The sequence below is a fragment of the Salvelinus sp. IW2-2015 genome, linkage group LG14, assembly GCF_002910315.2.
Source record: "Salvelinus sp. IW2-2015 linkage group LG14, ASM291031v2, whole genome shotgun sequence".
Lineage (NCBI taxonomy): Eukaryota > Metazoa > Chordata > Actinopteri > Salmoniformes > Salmonidae > Salvelinus > Salvelinus sp. IW2-2015.
Window position 1 is genome coordinate 26,366,281 of NC_036854.1, and position 18,521 is coordinate 26,384,801.

At 41.8% G+C, this 18,521-nt stretch overlaps 1 protein-coding gene and 1 pseudogene across 1 annotated transcript; one reads left to right on the forward strand and one right to left on the reverse strand.

The window, feature by feature from the left end:
• Positions 1-6,715: 6,715 nt before the first annotated feature.
• LOC111973497 (uncharacterized) lies at positions 6,716-9,277 on the forward strand (annotated as a pseudogene).
• A 2,646-nt stretch (positions 9,278-11,923) lies between these two features.
• On the reverse strand, positions 11,924-15,097 carry LOC111973498 (homeobox protein pv.1-like). Its single transcript, XM_070446788.1, has 4 exons — positions 14,526-15,097; positions 13,651-14,000; positions 13,401-13,532; positions 11,924-13,113 (listed from the first exon to the last, which is right to left on the reverse strand). The coding sequence occupies exons 1-4, from the start codon at positions 14,914-14,916 to the stop codon at positions 12,922-12,924; spliced, it is 1,065 nt and encodes a 354-aa protein (XP_070302889.1). The 5' UTR covers positions 14,917-15,097; the 3' UTR covers positions 11,924-12,921.
• Between the last annotated feature and the right edge of the window lie 3,424 nt (positions 15,098-18,521).

The window sequence follows — 18,521 nt, forward strand, 5'->3', positions numbered from 1 at the left end:
ACCAAAAATCTTAAGGCTGTGAATGATCTTAATTTGAACCCTGTAACTGAATCTGTCAACAACAAAAAATATCCTCATGGTTAGGGAGTTTATTTAAGTCTTCAAGGAAGGGTGCTTTTATCCAAAGCTGAGGGGCTATCTCGTGCATCCTATCTTTTTTCACCTATTGACATTCCCAAATCCACTTGTTGTATCTTAGATAGGCTATTGTACAACTTCATATGGAAAAACAAGCCACATAAGATAAAAAGAGATGTTATCACCAACAGGGTTTGTGATGGCGGTCTAAATGTCTTAGACTTCACTCTATTCAATCAGATATCAAAAATCAACTGGATTAAAGGGTACATAAAAAATCCTCATAGTTTCTGGAATATTATACCTCATTTTGTTTTTCAGAAGTTCGAAGGGCTTAATCTTTTACTACGATGTCCATATATTGTGGGTAAACTTCCTGTGAAACTGGCGGCTTTTCACAAGCAGGCTTTCATGTGCTGGGCTTTATTCTATAAACACAACTTTTCACCTCATAAATGTTTTATATGGAACAATGGTTCGATATTACAAAGAAACAATATGTCATTTTACCATAAATGGTTCTCGAAAAACATTATCCTTGTCAGCCAATTAGTTAATATTACGTACCTATTTACGCGGAGAGAATTTATGGAAAGATACAACTTTGAGGTTTTAAGCAAGGAATATGACACTGTTATTAAAGCTATACCTAGTGGGATAAAAACTTTACTTCAGAATAATGCATATTTTGGAATATCTCCGATTGTAAGCGATATCCAGGTGAATGGCATAGGTCTACTAGATACGAAATTCAACAATCGTTTATTAAGGGATATTTTCTACAGGAAGTCTATTCCCTCTGCGATATTTTGTTGGGCTTCATCGTTTGATGTAAACTGGAGCCATGCTTGGCTCACTCCACACAAATTTATGGTGACCAATAAAGTAAAGGAGATCTCCTTTCAGATTATCCATAGATTCTATCCGTGTAATAGCTTGATTTCTAAATATATACCTGATGGTACCAGTGAATGCAGTTTTTCTGAACTAGAACCTGAATCTATTGAACACTTATTCTGTCATTGTTTATATAGTGAAGTGTTCTGGACTGATGTAAAACTATATTTTGGCCTCAAATTGCATACAACCATTGAAATGTCTAARTTYGACATATTMTTTTACTACACTGATTCCACAATTGAACGTGAGTATGTCATAAATTTCTTTATTTTAAGAGGATAATTTTACTTAGACAAATCCAAATTTATGAAGAAAAATACCCTTTTTTATTTTTTAAAATCTATTGTGGAATGCTATTTAGAGTCATTAAAACGTATACAAAACAAAATGTTAAAAATGTATTCGCTACATGTCTGTATTTGAATTGATATAATGTAGATTAGTTTTATTTTTTAAAATCATTTCTTTCATCCCTCTGGCTGTTATGTTTATGTTTTTGTTAATAAAAAAATAATAAAACAAAAAGAAGGAAAAAATAAAAAATATATAAATATAAAAAAATTAACACAGGACGGTTCTTATTATAGCTCAGTACACATTACAGCAGTGAATATGCACACACGAAATGTTTATGATATATTATTTAAATGGCCAAATATGAGGCGTTAATGAATAATCATTTGAAGATAGATTAACGAGGTGGCAAAGACACGTTTTGAAACTCTGTAGTGGAGGTTGCGTTTTTTGCGTCTTCAACCCGCCCACTCCGAAAAAGTGAGCCGTCGTTATTTGTATTTTTTAACTTCTACTTGCTACCAAACCCGGATCCGGGAGCACCCCCCACAGTAAMAAAGCTGACTAGCATAGCCTAGCATAGCGTCACAAGTAAATACAAGCATCTAAATATCATTAAATCACAAGTCCAAGACACCAGATGAAAGATACAGATCTTGTGAATCCAGCCATCATTTCTGATTTTTTAAATGTTTTACAGGGAAGACACAATATGTAAATCTATTAGCTAACCACGTTAGCCAAAAGAACACAACTCTTTTTACTCCACCATTTTTTCCTGCATCAGTAGCTATCACTAATTCGACTAAATAAAGATATATATAGCCACTAACCAAGAAACTTCATAAGATGACAGTCTGATAACATATTTATGGTATAGGATATTTCTTTTTAGAAAAATGTGCATTTCTCAGGTATAAATCACAGTTGTACATTGCAGCTGCAATCTGAAATAGCGTTGAAAGCAGCCGGAATAATTACAGAGACCGACGTCAATTACCAAACTACTCATCCTAAAACATTTCTGAAAAATACACAGCCCTACAGCAATCGAAAGACACAGATTCTTGTGAACCAGACAATATTCAGATTTCTAAGTGTTTTACAGGCGAAACACAATTACGTTAATATAGTAGTCATACCATGAGCTAAACATACCCCAGCATATGAAATCAAGGCAAAAGGGGGCGATAACGTTAATCGCCACCAAAATATATATTAATTTTTTCCCTAACCTTCGGAGCTCAGAATTCTTCCAGATGACAGTCCTGTAACATCATATTACACAACTGCATATAAGAGTTTGTTCGAAAATGTGCATATATAGGATCAACAAATCTGGTTAGTGCTATGTAATCATTGATTCGAACACTGGCAATGCATTTCGGCCGGCACATCTGGAAAGCGCACCTAATGATCTACGATTTATTTATCGATTAGATGACTAAAAAAATACAGGTGGACAGCTAAGTGAAAGAGCATTGGTATATTAATGCACCACCGCTGATGTGTAGATTCTCTTTAAAATTAACGATACAAGTACATACATTGTGAGTTTCAAACAGCCAGACTGTTCCCTGCAAACAATAGGCAGATCAACTGCGTTTAAATTTTTCCACATAAATACGTAATAAAATCTAAAACTAACTCTTCTTTGGACGATGCTCTCCACTCAGTATCATTGGGCAATGTGTCCTTTGTCCAAATTTGATCACTTGGTATGGCTTGTTGTAAAACGACCTTCCTCAACTTCAGAACTAGCATGCTAACGATAGCTAATCGGCACACAACATGCCCAAATCGTCAACGCAAAACTAAGGAAATTCACAAATAGCAATATACTCGCATAAAACTGATTTTAAAATCGGTTTTCAATACCAACATTCGTTATGGAGTTTCTAACACGCTCACTATCGAAATAATTAATCAACGCAGACGGATAGATTTTGATCATAACGAGAAGCTTTGAGGCATGCGTATTCTGATAATCTCCTTGCCGTCCTGGCAAGCTGTCAAAAGATGGGTCATCTCACTCCATTCCCTTTTAATAAACTCTGAGAAACCACCTAGAGACACCATTCCACTTCTCATTGGTTACTGACATCCAGGGGAAGGCGGGTGCAGTTCATTTCGATCCATAGGGCATACACAGAGCTTAAAACTGATCCGAGATCAGAGACTATTTTTCAGAGCTTCGCATGTCCTGTCATGAGTTTCGCTGTAGAAAGAGTTCTGGTTCACCCACAGACATAATTCAAACGGTTTTAGAAACTAGAGATTGTTTTCTATCCAATAGTAATATTAATATGCATATTGTACGAGCAAGAATTGAGTATGAGGCAGTTTAATTTGGAGACGATATTTTCCAAAGTGGAAACAGCACCCCCTGTATTGACAAAAGGTTTTAAGGTGAGGTGTCGGTCTCCTTCGATTCATGTGTCTTTAAAAGTACGATACATATCTGGATTCCTATATAATGGAAGTAGCACAATTGAACCTAAATTATTATTTTTTATCAATATTTAGCTTAATCCCAGCAGGACATTGCTGAGGAGGAGAGTAAGTATTGTAATGAAACAGCAGGGAGCAGGTCTTGAACCCTCGACGTTCTAACCTGAAGTCCGGCGCGCTATCGACTGTGCCGCAGAATCGATTGCATCACCATCACCGTGGCCTGGTTTGATAGCTGTTAAACTAATCCCTCCTTTCAAAGAGCGCGTCCTCGCGTTAGCTTGCGACTCTACGTCTACAGGAACGCGCTCACCGGCCAAGCACACGCACTGTCGTGGAAGCAAGGTCCGATCCCACTTCTGACACAAATGTAATGAAACAGCAGGGAGCAGGTCTCGAACCCTCGACCTTTTAGCCCGAGGTCCGTCGCGCTATCGACTGTGCCGCAAAAGCATGCTCGTACRGCAGAATCAATTACCGCGGTTATAAACCCAGGGTCGTTACAGTATTATTGGGCCTGGAATCTGAGGAATCCAGCGGACAGACAGGTTTGGTAGCATGTAAATAAGTATGTTCTTGAGCTAGTTGATGCACGGCACGGTAGCAAGTTCCTCGATGTACAGTTGAAGATCGGAGGTTTACATACATCTTAGCCAAATACATTTAAACTTAGTTTTTCACAATTCCGGACATTTATTCCAAGTAAAAATTCCCTGTCTTGAGTTAGTTAGTATCACCACTTTATTTTATGAATGTGAAATGTCAGAACAATAGTAGAGAGAATGATTTATTTCAGCTTTTTATTTTCCACATTCCCAGTGGGTCAGAAGTTTACATACACTCAATTAGTATTTGGTAGCATTGCCTTTAAATGGTTTAACTTGGGTCAAACGTCAGGTAGCCTTCCATAAACTTCCCACAAATTGGGTGAATTTTGGCACATTCCTCCTGACAGAGATGGTGTAACTGAGTCAGTTTGTAGGCCTCCTTGCTTGCACACACTTTTTCAGTTCTGCCCACATATTTTCTGTGGGATTGAGGTCAGGGCTTTGTGATGGCCACTCCAATACCTTGACTTTGTTGTCCATTTTGCCACAACTTTGGAAGTATGCTTGGGGTCATTGTCCCTTTGGAAGACCCATTTGTGATCAAGCTTTAACTTCCTGACTGATGTCTTGAGATGTTGCTTCAATATATCCACATCATTTTCCTGCCTCATGATGCAATCTATTTTATTTTGTGAAGTGCACCAGTCTCTCCTGCAGCAAAGCACCCCCACAACATGATGCTGCCACCCCCGTGCTTCACGGTTGGGATGGTGTTCTTCGGCTTGCAAGCTTCCCCCTTTTTCCTCCAAACATAACGATGATCATTATGGCCAAACAGTTCTATTTTTGTTTCATCAGACCAGAAGACATTTCTCCAAAAAGTACGATCTTTGTCCCCATGTGCAGTTACAAAATGTAGTCTGGCTTTTTGATGGCGGTTTTGGAGAGTGGCTTCTTCCTTGCTGAGCGGCCTTTTAGGTTATGTCGACATAGGACTCGGTTTACTGTGGATATAGATACTTTGGTACCTGTTTCCTCCAGCATCTTCACAAGGTCCTTTGCTGTTGTTCTGGGATTGATTTGCACTTTTCGCACCAGAGTACAGTCATCTCTAGGAGACAGAATACGTCTCCTTCCTGAGCGGTATGACGGCTGGGTGGTCCCACTGTGTTTATACTTGCATACTATTGTTTGTACAGCTGAACATGGTACCTTCAGGCATTTGGAAATTGCTCCCAAGGATGAACCAGACTTGTGGAGGTCTACATTTTTTTTCTGAGATCTTTGCTGATTTCTTTTGATTTTCCCATGATGTCAAGCAAAGAGGCACTGAGTTTGAAGGTACGTCTTGAAATACATCCACAGGTACACCTCCAATTGATTCAAATGACGTCAATTTTCCTATCAGAAGCTTCTAAAGCCATGACATAATTTTCTGGAATTTTCCAAGCTGTTTAAAGGCAAAGTCAACTTAGTGTATGTAAACTTCTGACCCACTGGAATTGTGATACAGTGAATTATAAGTTAAATAATCTGTCTGAAAACAATTGTTGGAAAAATTACTTGTGTCATGCACAAAGTAGATGTCCTAACTGACTTACCAAAACTATCGTTTGTTAACAAGAAATTTGTGGAGTGGTTGAAAAACGAGTTTTAATGACTCCAACCTAAGTGTATGTAAACTTACGACTTCAACTGTAACTAGAGGACTTTAGATGAAAACAAGTATTGTGCATGTTTTAATGTAGTTAGTAGACTCAACACTGACTACAGACACTGACTCTTTACTTAGAGTTCACTCCTGCAATGCACTATCGGTGTGTTGTTGTTTCACAGGTAGCTAGGGACAGTTGCTATGTGGGTGATGGCTGTTGAATTGGCTAAATACCCCCCCCCCACCATGTTGACCCCACAGTTGTCAAGTTGGCTGGATGTCATTTGAGTGGTGGACCATTCTTGATACACACAGGAAACTGTTGAACGTTAAAAAAAAAAACAGCAGCATTGCCATTCTTGACACAAACTGGTGCGCCTGGCACCTACTACCATACCCCGTTCAAAGGCATTTAAATATTTTGTCTCGCCTCTTCACCCTCTGAATGGCATACATAATCCATGTCCCAATCGTCTCAAGGCTTGAAAATCCTCCTTTAACCGGTCTCCTCCCCTTCATCTACACTGATTGACGTGGATTTAACAAGTGACATCAATAAGGGATCATAGCTTTCACCTGGATTCACCTGGTCAGTCTATGTAATGGGAAGAGCAGATGTTCTTAATATTTGGTATACTCACTGTATATTTACCTATGGTGAAATGCTAATGTTTTGCAATAGTTTGCTGTAATCCCTGAATATGCTTCTAGGCTTTTTGACACTCGACCTGTTCAACTCTTGCGGTACTGTATTCTTAATATATTGAAACTCTATTCATTTTCAACAGGGCTCATAATGGCTGAAATGGAGCATCCTACACAGCAAGGAGTCTGCAGGATGATAGGCTATTGCACATTGGTCTTGTGTCTCATGCCACAGATGACATGGGCTAAAGTGAGCTACAAGTAAGGGGATCCCGAAACCCTACATGTCAACAAAGTTGGTCCTTACCACAACCCCCAGAGAACGAATCATTACTACATGTTGTCTGTTTTGCAGGCCAAAAGTTGGTCCTTACCACAACCCCCAGAGAACGAATCGTTACTACATGTTGTCTGTTTGCAGGCCAAAAGAGGACCATGAATACATATGAATATGCAAATATATGACTAATGATTTTATGCTTGTATGGTGCTTCAGTTAACAGAACTGTATGTTATCAGTACTGTATATAATATCTCTATGAGGACTTAGCATATAATGTCTGAGAAACTTTTCTCCCCACGTGCTCCATAAGTCCCTTAGTGTGGGAGAAGTGCTTGATGGAGATCGGATGTCTGTCTGTCTGTCTGTCTGTCTGTCTGTCTGTCTGTCTGTCTGTCTGTCTGTCTGTCTGTCTGTCTSTCTGTCTGTCTGTCTGTCTGTCTCTCTGTCTGTCTCTCTGTCTGTCTCTCTGTCTGTCTCTCTGTCTGTCTCTCTGTGTCTGTGTCTTTTATGTGTACACAGGTAGGGCTGTGGACACACCTGGACTTCAACATTGTGTACAACGGCGACTCTGTGATCTTTGCCAACGTCTCAGTGAAGGACTCCAAGCCAGTGCCTCTGGAGGAGGGTGGCGGTGGCGCCAGACACGGGTTGGTGGGGACAGGCGGCAGGCTTGCACTGTCCTTCACCTACAGCGTGCACTGGTTTGATAGCCCTCTGACCCACACCCGGCTGGCAGAGAGGCTGAGGGACTACTCGTTCTTCCCCAAGACTCTGGACATCTCCCTGGTGCTGGTGGTGCTACTGCTGGGCTTTGACATCATCCTCATCCAGGTCCTCAAGAACGACTTCGCCAGGTGACCAATTAGGTGACGGACTGGGGATGATTAGACATTGTAATGGTGTTCTGTTTCACCAGAGAGGTCAAATTGGTGTTGGAATGCAACAGTTTGGGCATATAAGAGTAGGTCTATTTGTGGCTATAAATCATGTTTAAATGGGATTATGTCTGGAAATGGGAGCTAAAATGTGTGGGAATTACTTTTCCATTGTTCAAGCTCTTTCTTACGTTCCTGTTGTTACTGTAGGTACAATGTTGAGGAGGGGAGCTGTGATGRTCTGGACCAAGGGGACAGTGGCTGGTAGACCATCCAAACKGACGTTTTCCGGGTCCCTCCTTACACAGCCTGCTGTGTCCCGTGTTGGCAGTGGGAACTCAGTTTCTAACCCTGGTGACAGGTAACCCATCAACACACTGGTTTAACACTCAGAACACATTCATCAAATCTTACAATTAATGCCTCAGAATACAGAATCTTTATCCAAAAAAATCTAAGAGCAGATCAGGGTTGAATTTGACCAGTTGTTTATGGTTGTGTGATGTTCCGACACCTAGCGTTCATCAAATGCATTGCATTCCTTTCCCCTTGTGTTACTTCCCATTGCACGGGGATTGAATGTCTGTGTGACATAAGAACTGGACATCTGATAAGCACACAGACACAGAACATGGGTGTGGATGTACACAGATATGCCAGTGACAAAGTAGTCAGTAGACATTGTGAGCTATTATCACGACAGGCTCCTGATAGGCTCCTGAAGCTCTCCCATTTTGCTCTCCCTGTGTGTCTTGTTGCTGTAGGGATCATCATCATGGCGTTGCTGGGAATGTTTAACGTGCATCGTCATGGTGCTATCAACTCGGCGGCCATCATGCTGTACGCGTTGCCGAGTTGTGTGTCAGGATACTGCTCCTGTAGCTTCTACACACAGCATGGCCAGTGCCTGGTCTGGAATATCCTCTACACACAGATACATGGCCAGTGCCTGGTCTGGAATATCCTCCTCTACACACAGACACATGGCCAGTGCCTGGTCTGGAATATCCTCCTCTACACACAGACACCATGGCCAGTGGCCTGGTCTGGAATATCCTCCTCTACACACAGATCCATGGCCAGTGCCTGGTCTGGAATATCCTCCTCTACCCACAGATACATGGCCAGTGCCTGGTCTGGAATATCCTCCTCTACACACAGAACATGGCCAGTGCCTGGTCTGGAAAATCCTCCTCTACACACAGATACATGGCCAGTGCCTGGTCTGGAAAATCCCCTCTACACACAGATACGTGGCCAGTGCCTGGTCTGGAATATCCTCCTCTACACACAGATACATGGCCAGTGCCTGGTCTGGAAAATCCCCCTCTACACACAGATACCGTGGCCAGTGCCTGGTCTGGAATATCCTCCTCTACACACAGACACATGGCCAGTGCCTGGTCTGGAATATCCTCTCTACACACAGATACATGGCCAGTGCCTGGTCTGGAATATCCTCTACACACAGATACATGCCAGTGCCTGGTCTGGAAAATCCTCCTCTACACACAGATCGTGGCCAGTGCCTGGTCTGGAATTCCTCTAAACACACATACATGGCCAGTGCCTGGTCTGGAATATCCTCCTCTACACACAGATACATGGCCAGTGCCTGGTCTGGAATATCCTCTACACACAGATACATGGCCAGTTGCCTGGTCTGGAATATCCTCTACACACAGATACATGGCCAGTGCCTGGTCTGGAAACTCCTCTTACACACAGATACATGGCCAGTGCCTGGTCTGGAATCCTCTACACACAGATCATGGCCAGTGCCTGTCTGGAATATCCTCCTCTACACACAGATACATGGCCAGTGGCTGGTCTGGAATATCGTCTACACACAGATACGTGGCCAGTGCTGGTCTGGAATATCCTCTACACACAGATACGTGGCCAGTGCCTGGTCTGGAATATCCTCTACACACAGATACATGGCCAGTGCCAGGTCTGGAATCCTCCTCACTCTTCTCAGGTGACTTGACTGATTTTATTTTATTTTCATGCCATATATATCGTAATGTTATGTTCCATATATTGTACATTTAATGTATTTTTGTCAAGTCTGGTAGAGTTTCAATTACAATAAAAATTTACACAGTATGTGTGTATTTTCAGCAGGATGTGTGTAGTGTCTTGAACTGTTCAGTTTCAATTAACCTAAAGCTTCTCTCTTGTCTCCTCTCTGCTTGCATCTGACTCTCTGCCCTCTTCCCCCTCCCTCCTCCTCTTCTCTCCCTTCTTCCTCTCTCTACCGCACTCTCCTTGCTCACGCTCTTTTCATCCTTCCTTCATTCGCTCCCTCCCTTCCTGCCACCCCTCCTCCCTCCCTTCCTTCCATCCCTCCTCCAGCTCCCTTGTTATGTATAAAACTAATCGATCACATTTTATTTGTGGTCTGGCCTTTTAGTAGCTCAGTAATTTGTCACAGAACTCTGAACAACACTCAGACAATCCATCTATTGTGTATAGCCTTGTTTCTAATCATTTCTCTCCCTCCCCCCTTTCTCTATGTCAGGGCAATCTATTTTTGATTGGGATTTTAGTAGCTAGCTCAAAGTAATTTGTCACAGAACGCTGAACAACACCCAAACATAAAGAGTGTATATTGTGTATTTCTGGCGTATTGCCCTAACCTCCCTCAGTGCCATCCCAGTGGAGCTGTACTACATCTTCGCCACCATGTGGGGCCGCRAGCATTACACCCTGTATAGCATCTTCCTCTTGTTAGGCGCCTGCATCTCGGTGGCGCTCACCTACTTCCTGCTGTCTGGCGAGGACTACCGCTGGTGGTGGCCCAGCATGCTGAGCACAGCTTCCACAGGCCTTCTTCATCTTTGTCTATTCAGCGTTTTTACTACCGCAACCGTTCTAGTATGAGCGGCCCGGTGCAGAGTTCTTTGGTTACTCTCTCCTCATGGCGTTGGTCTTCTCTCTCGTGCTGGGAACTGTCTCCTTCTGGATCTTGCTGGTCTTAATTCGCTACATCAAATCAAACTTTATTTGTCACATGCGCCGAATACAACAAGTGTAGACCTTACAGTGAAATGCTTACTTACAAACCCTTAACCAACAGTGTGGTTCAAGAAAGAGTTAACAAAATAAACTAAGGTAAAAAAGTAACACAATAAAATTACAATGGGGGTACCGGTACACAGTCAATGTGCGGCGGTACAGGTCAGTCGAGGTTATTTGTACATGTAGGTAGCAGGTAGCCTAGTGGTTAGAGCGTTGGGCCAGGAACCAAAATGTTGYTGGATCAAATCCCTGAGTGGACAAGGTGTAATTCTGAACAAGGCAGTTACCCCACTGTTCCCCGGTAGGCTGTCATTGTCAACAAGAATTTGTTTTTAACTGACTTGCCTAGTTAAAAAATAAAAAAGGTTGGGGTGAAGTGACTGCATAGATAAACATCTACCGCATCCTCAAGAGGGACTAAGGGAATGTACACACACCGGCCCAGTTTGAATGTTCAAGGTTGGGTTTCCCTGCTCAGACATTGCATGCATCAACCAATGGTTGCACATCGGGCACCAGATTGCTATAACGAGGTGGCTAGTAGATATGTAAAATACCTCTCCAGGCATTGTAAGATCTGGCATGTGTCAGGAACGTCTGAGTAGAGGAACACACCCAATGTGTGTCCTGTCATTTGGTCATTGAGGTAGTTGATCTGATTTGTGGAAACAAAGTGAAAATGGTGTTTTCTTAGCCAATCACATACAGGCCAGTGATCGCCTCAAGGAAGTGGGGAAAGATGCATTTGGAAATGACTAACAGGGCTGTGTACAGACCTCCTGTGGGGGGAAAAGAAGATCCMAGGGGCCTTATAGAAATATGGATGTCAGACAGACATGAATGGAATTATGTTAAAGGCTTTAGAAGGGGATGAAAGTGTATGACGTGAATGTTTCAGTGTGACGCAGGCTTGCGGTTTGGCAGAAGGATCAGTTCTAGTGTAATGTAATGTCAGTGATGGAGCAATATTGTGTACCATAGTTGCCATCGACTGAGTTGGTTCCAATGTAAATACAATCTTTTCAATAAAGACATCTATTATAATGAGATAGATATTGCGAGAAAAACGCTATATATATACACACACACACACACACAAACCAAGTATTGAGTCAGTGTTTGCTCTAATAAGACATGCTTTATTTGTACAACCAGTCCCTGTTTCCCCATTACAAGAGTGACAGATCAGACAACAAGATGACATTACCAAAAATCCTGGTCGAAGCAGTCCATGTAGAGCTTTTAACAGTTGGCAGGTTTTCCAAACAAGTCTGTCTTAAAAAAAAAACTGCCCTGTGTAATCAATACAAAGAAAAGTAAATCCCACCACCATGGCCAAATCATTTCATTACAGGTGAACTGTGCACCAACAGGGTTAATGATAAAAATAGAAGAAAAAAAATATGCATAACTTGTAAAATCTGGGGAAAGTTCTGGGGCACAGAACTTACCCCGTCAGTTCCAATGCATTTTCCCGTTTCAGGGCTACCGAACAAAACCTTAACATTTGATTCTAACTAGCGCAAGGCAGCGCCACACACACACATGTCAAATAGGTAAAACATATCAGTAACGTTAAAGATCATACTGGTGCAGCTTGGAACCACAAACATTCATTGCAGTGAGAAATGCTACACAGCTGAACGTGTGACATCAGTAGTTAACTGATGGATAAAAAACATTTAAAAAAAACATTGCCCGCCACTTCCAACATAGACAGTGCAAAACTTTGTCAGAGTTGAGTGTCAAAAAGCACAAGGAGCAATGAACTCTTCAACGATATTAAAAACTCAGGTAAGGTATAAAAAAAAATTARGGCAACATTGTGATAAAACATATGAATAAGGGATAAAAGTCCAAACAGAACCTGCACATTATTAAGATGGATTGATATAATTAGCCAACACCGCATCATTTGAGAATGACCTGTGTCTGACTCTCAACATTAATTATAAGAATCCTTCCAAACAACCATTTCATACATTTACAAAAAAAACAGTCGATTTACCACTGAGACATTCACCTGTGGATTACTGGCTAGCATTGTGAAACAGGGTCATGCGTATGGAGCTGTTGGTGGGGCTCCCGTCGTCACCTGATGCTGGAATCGTGTTTTACACTGTCCATGTTGTAGCCCGTTGCTGAGCTGTAGAAGCCATTGGGGGGCACTTAGTGGGTCATGGCTGGGGGCCAGTTGCCCAGGGGCCTTGCAGAGGGATGTGGGGGAGAGGAGGATGGCTGAGGGTATCCACCCGTGTAGTAAGGCAGGTTCTGCTGGGGGCTCTTCTTGAACATGGCCTCTTGGAACTGTTGAGTGTTGGTGTGATGGTCCTGAATCTGTGTTTGGGCATCTCCCTGAAACTAGAAAGAGATGGTGGTTAATATCACCATACGGTCAGCATGAAGCTAAAGCACTGATGTGTGTAGAGATGTTTCATCCTGCCTTTAAGACATTGTCCAGACTGGAGACACTATGTCCAAGCCTATTGCCTCTGTTACCAACCAACAGGAGGCACAAGCTAGACAACTGCTGGAGCAATAACTGTAGTTTAAGATAAATGTAGTATTGTACAACATAACCAAACATATCAACTAGGAAAAGAACATGTATATTGTGCAGGTTTACACAGCATTATAATTGTGCTCGCCTGAGGGTTTGGTGGCATGATAGGGTAGCCAGGGTTTGGGTAGCCAGGGTTTGGGTACCCAGCAGATTCCCAGCTGTTGTCTTTCTGGTGCCTTTTCAGTTTCATTCTGCGATTCTGGAACCATGTTTTAACCTAAAAGACATGCATATAATTAGTCAACATCTGAAGTAAATACCAGCTAAATGTATGATTTGACACAATGGTGAAGAGTGGGTTACGCTCATAACAGTAGGCTAATCAATCAACTCACCTGTTTGTAAGTTAGCCCCGTCAGTCCAGCCAGGGCCTTCATCTCAGCAGGGGAGAGGTACCTCTGCATGTTAAACCGATGGGTCAGGGCATCCATTTGGCCTGTTGAAAAAGCAGTCCGAGCTTTTTGTTTGGGGGTGTCTTTGTCCACTTTCTCTGGGAGAGGCACGGGCAAAGACTGSGGGGCGTTGTCCTCACTCCCCAGAATTTGCACGCTTGCGTTCTCTGGATAGGAGCTGGAGACATGCTCACTATTATTTGTGCTTCCACTTTCCGTCTCCTCTTCCAACTCCTTTTTCACCCAGGTGGCAGGGTTGGTTTGAGGATAGCTGTTCTCTGAACTCCAAGAATCTGAGCGAGAAAATAGGAGAAAGTTATATACACTTGTCGGTACATAAAGTCTGCATTTTGGCTCGGTTGAATTTGAACAGTTCCACRGGATGGCGCCATTGTCCATGCAGTCTGACCAAAGGTAAACAGTGGCGCCAGAGTGGACACTTTTGGCGGTTCACAAAATGGCGTTGTATACAAACACATGGACCTTGTTTGAGAGGGAGATCGTAACTTTAGCCAGAGACCCAGCAAATGCAAGTACAAGAACTACCACTATGTCGACCTAACAGTCTGCTTCATAGACAAATCAAAATCAAATATATTTATATAGCCCTTCTTACATCAGCTGATATCTCAAAGTGCTGTACAGAAACCCAGCATAAAACCCCAAACAGCAAGCAGTGCAGGTGTAGAAGGACAAACTACACAAACTACCTAGAGTACTGTAGGCCGTATTTACACGGTAAGAGACCTGCTCTTAACCATATTGCACAAAACAACTAAATGTAATGTTAACTAGCTTGGCTAGCTAACGTTATTTACCTGGTGATCTGTGCAACACTGGATCGCTTGGAGTATAGTTACTTGGCCCGTCGGTCTCCTTCGGCGGTTGATCAAACAGAGTCCGGTTGTGGGAAATTAAAAGGCGTCCACTCGGAGTATGGCTGTGAGGGTCGCCGAGATACATGACAGAACCTGGGTATTGGGGATTTCCACTACCAATGTTGTCTTCTTGATCCCTGGGTGGGGATTGATGCTGAGCTTGCTGCTGCGCTTGCTGGTGGTAGCCGCCGCTTACCCCAGAGTTGTAAACGGTCTCTGCCCAGCCRGAAAAGTTGGGATGATTTTGCTCAGCCCCTGTTTGGTACATGAGACCATAGGCAAAGGCATGGTAGGATGGGTTGTAGCTCACTGGTAGCTTCCAATCCGCCATCGCTTCCACAGGCCCTCTTCTTTGCAAGCAAGAAATGTCCAAACTTCTTAATGAAGCCCCAAAAATAAGGATGCTGTAGCCAACCTTCAAGAAGTTTGAAAGCTTCTTGGTGTAGCTAGCTAGTATAAACTAACTGCCGACGGCTGGAAAACACCGAAATTGTAGTAGTAATATCGCTTTCCCCTACGTTGAAGAAAGTAGTGTAAAATTATACTGTCTATCGAATCTGGGGTCCCCAGTTATAGGGAAAGGTATGGGTCAGGTCTCAGCCAATCATCAAGTCTTTCATTCAGGTATCGGTATTGAGGCCGCGCCCCTTAAAAGGTATTTTCAGGAGAAATGACATTTTTGTAATTTAATCACTGCCCTGAAGTTTTAATGTATTTCTTGAACTAGTAATGTTAAGAAGCAAAATAAGCAGCAAAAAGCAACATTTTTCYCAGGAAAAACTATTTGATGGTTGATTCCAACATATATATCAGATATCCATTAAATCATCACCATTTTATATTTTAAAACATATGAGTTTAAAAGTTTCATTAATTGGAAGTAACATAATGAGCAGACACTTAATGGTCACAGTGTTTTGTAATAGTTGCCACTGTTTGTGTATGCCATATTTTATTCTCTTATCACTTTGAAAAGACAACCTTTGATTAATGTGTACAGCTTTCTGCTCAGTCTGCTTCTCTTATATTTTAATTTTGTTAGCTCTATAATTGACATACCAATCATAGTGTCATACCACTTTTATGTGTAGGCCTAATTTATAACACATGTCAAACATGATTACATTTCCGCTTGGATCAGAATGTTCATTCTCTCACATCCCTGCCATAAAGTGTCTCTTCAGAGCTGTCCCATTGTTGTGGAGGTAGCCTCAAGGTAATAGTGACCTCAACAGTTAATGTGATCAAGGCTGTTGGTGGTGCATTATGCTTGAATTGTGGAGAAAGGCTACACAAATGTGTGTAGCAATGGTGGCTGTGAGTGGTAGAAATACTGTAGATGTATTTATTTAATCTGCAGAAATGTATTGACTAGTATGTAGCCTAAAGACTGTTTTATTCTTCCTAGTTTTGCCCAGACATAGGATATAGACCTGGGTCGGGGGAAAACTCCATTTGGTTAGATGTGATTATCACCCCATTATTTAATCAATAGGTATCTGTGTTATTTGGCTTAAAAGTGGAAATTGAAGCAGGAATCGAAATGTGTCTCACAGCATGCTGTTGTCGATGCAGTTAGTACAACTCAAAACATCACTGATCACTTTCTACCTGAGCCTTTATCCCTCCTCAAATACAGATTTTTGTAATTAAATTCAGGCAACTTGGAGACAAATGGTTACAATGTCTGGTCATGTAAATGCAGTGTATAGTCAGCATCTGGTAGCAATGCTTTCACATACTGGACCCAAATGGCTCAAAATTACCATTCAAATGCTTGTTTTTAGTCTACCTCCGTGGCTGCATTGTAATTGTAATTGTTCAGTTAGTGGTGAGAATATGTGATCACGTTGAGACTATGGGACTACTGACATAGCTACTGATCTTTACCTGGGCAGAGGGAGGGTGATAGGTGTGGGGTGTGTGTTGGGTGATGGGTGTGGGTGGGAGGCTTTTGGGGGGGGGGGGGGGGGCAGGCAAGTGATTAGAAGATGTAGCTAAAGTAGTATCCTAAATGTTTTTTAATTCTAATGCATTTAGTATATAAATCATTGGGCTATTTTATTTAACTTTCATTTAGTATCCTTTGTAGATGCCCAAAACAACATGGACAAATGTAACTGCATGTTATGGCAAACGTGACTGAAGCCTATCTATTCTCAGCAGTTTGTGGGCAGGACTTATTTTGATTGTAAAAAGGTTAAAATCAGATTGTGTGAACTTTTGGTTTTGCTGCACCAATGAAGGGAGAAATACTGTCGACCTAACAGTCTGCTTCATAGACAAATCAAAATCAAATCAAATGTATTTATATAGCCCTTCTTACATCAGCTGATATCTCAAAGTGCTGTACAGAAACCAGCCTAAAACCCAAAACAGCTAGCAATGCTGGTATAGAAGGACAAACTACACAAACTACCTAGAGTACTGTAGGCCGTATTTACACGGTAAGAGACCTGCTCTTAACCATATTGCACAAAACAACTAAATGTAATGTTAACTTAGCTTGGCTAGCTAACGTTTATTTACCTGGTGATCTGTGCAACACTGGATCGCTTGGAGTGGTAGTTACTTAAAAAGGTTAAAATCAGATTGTGTGAACGTTTGGTTTTTGCTGCACCAATGAAGGGAGAAATACTTATTATAAACCGGGTCGTTGGAGCCCTGAATGCTGATTGGCTGAAAGCTGTTGTATATCACACATTATACCACAGGTACTTGTTTACTGTTTCTAATTACTTTGGTAACCAGTTTATAATAGCAATAAGGGAACTCTGGGGTTTGTGGCAATATTGTGTACTGTAGTCGTCATCGACTGATTTTGGGTCCAATGTAAATACAATCTTTTCAATAAAGACATATTTCTATTACAACTTACCGCTTTAAAAATGACTGACTGATCTAGATAGAGTGAATAATATGCAGCTGTAGTACAGTTAGTCTCCATTTACTTTACATGGACGGCTTTGGGATAAATACAAATCAGCCAAGAATGCAAATGGCTGCTGAAATCCTAGCCAATCAAAGTTACCGTGTACCTTTCCACTCTGAACTAATTGGAATATTGCAGCACCTGCTGCCCTCTTAATACCACACATGTTGTCGAGGTCCAACGTAAAACCAAGTATTGAGTCAGAGTTTGCTCTGATAAGACATGCTTTATGTGCACAACCAGTCCTTGTTTCCCCTTTGCAAGAGTGACAGATTAGGTAACAAGATGACATTACCAAAAATCCTGGTCGAAGCATTCCGTGTGGTTCAGTGTAGAGCTATTAACAGTTGCCAGGTTCTCCAAACAAGTCTGCTAGTGAAAAGAAATAGGCTGAAAGCCATGGTGTATCACACCTTATACCACATGTACTTGTTTACTGTTTCTAATTACTTTGGTAACCAGTTTATAATAGCAATAAGGCAACTCGGGGGTTTGTGGTATATACCACGGCTAAAGGCTGTATCCAGACACTCCGTGTTACATTATGCATAAGAACAGCCCTTAGCCATGGTATATTGGCCATATACCACACCCCCTCGGACCATATTTCTTAATTATGTACAGTAAATAACGTTTTATAGGTATCATAGGACAATTCAGGCAACTTGGAGACAATTGGCTAAAATGGCTGAACGTGTAAATGCTTGCAAGCACAAGCATTTCGCTACACCCGCATTAACATCTGCTAACCATGTGTATGTGACAAATAAAATTTGATTTGATTTGATTTGAAATGCAGTGTATAGTCAGCATCTGGTAGCAATGCTTTCACATACTGGACCAAACTGGCYCAAGAATTACCATTCAAATGCTTGTTTTTAGTCTACCTCCGTGGCTGCATTGTAATTGTAATTGTTCAGTTAGTGGTGAGAATATGTGATCACGTTGAGACTATGGGACTACTGACATAGCTACTGATCTTTACCTGGGCAGAGGGAGGGTGA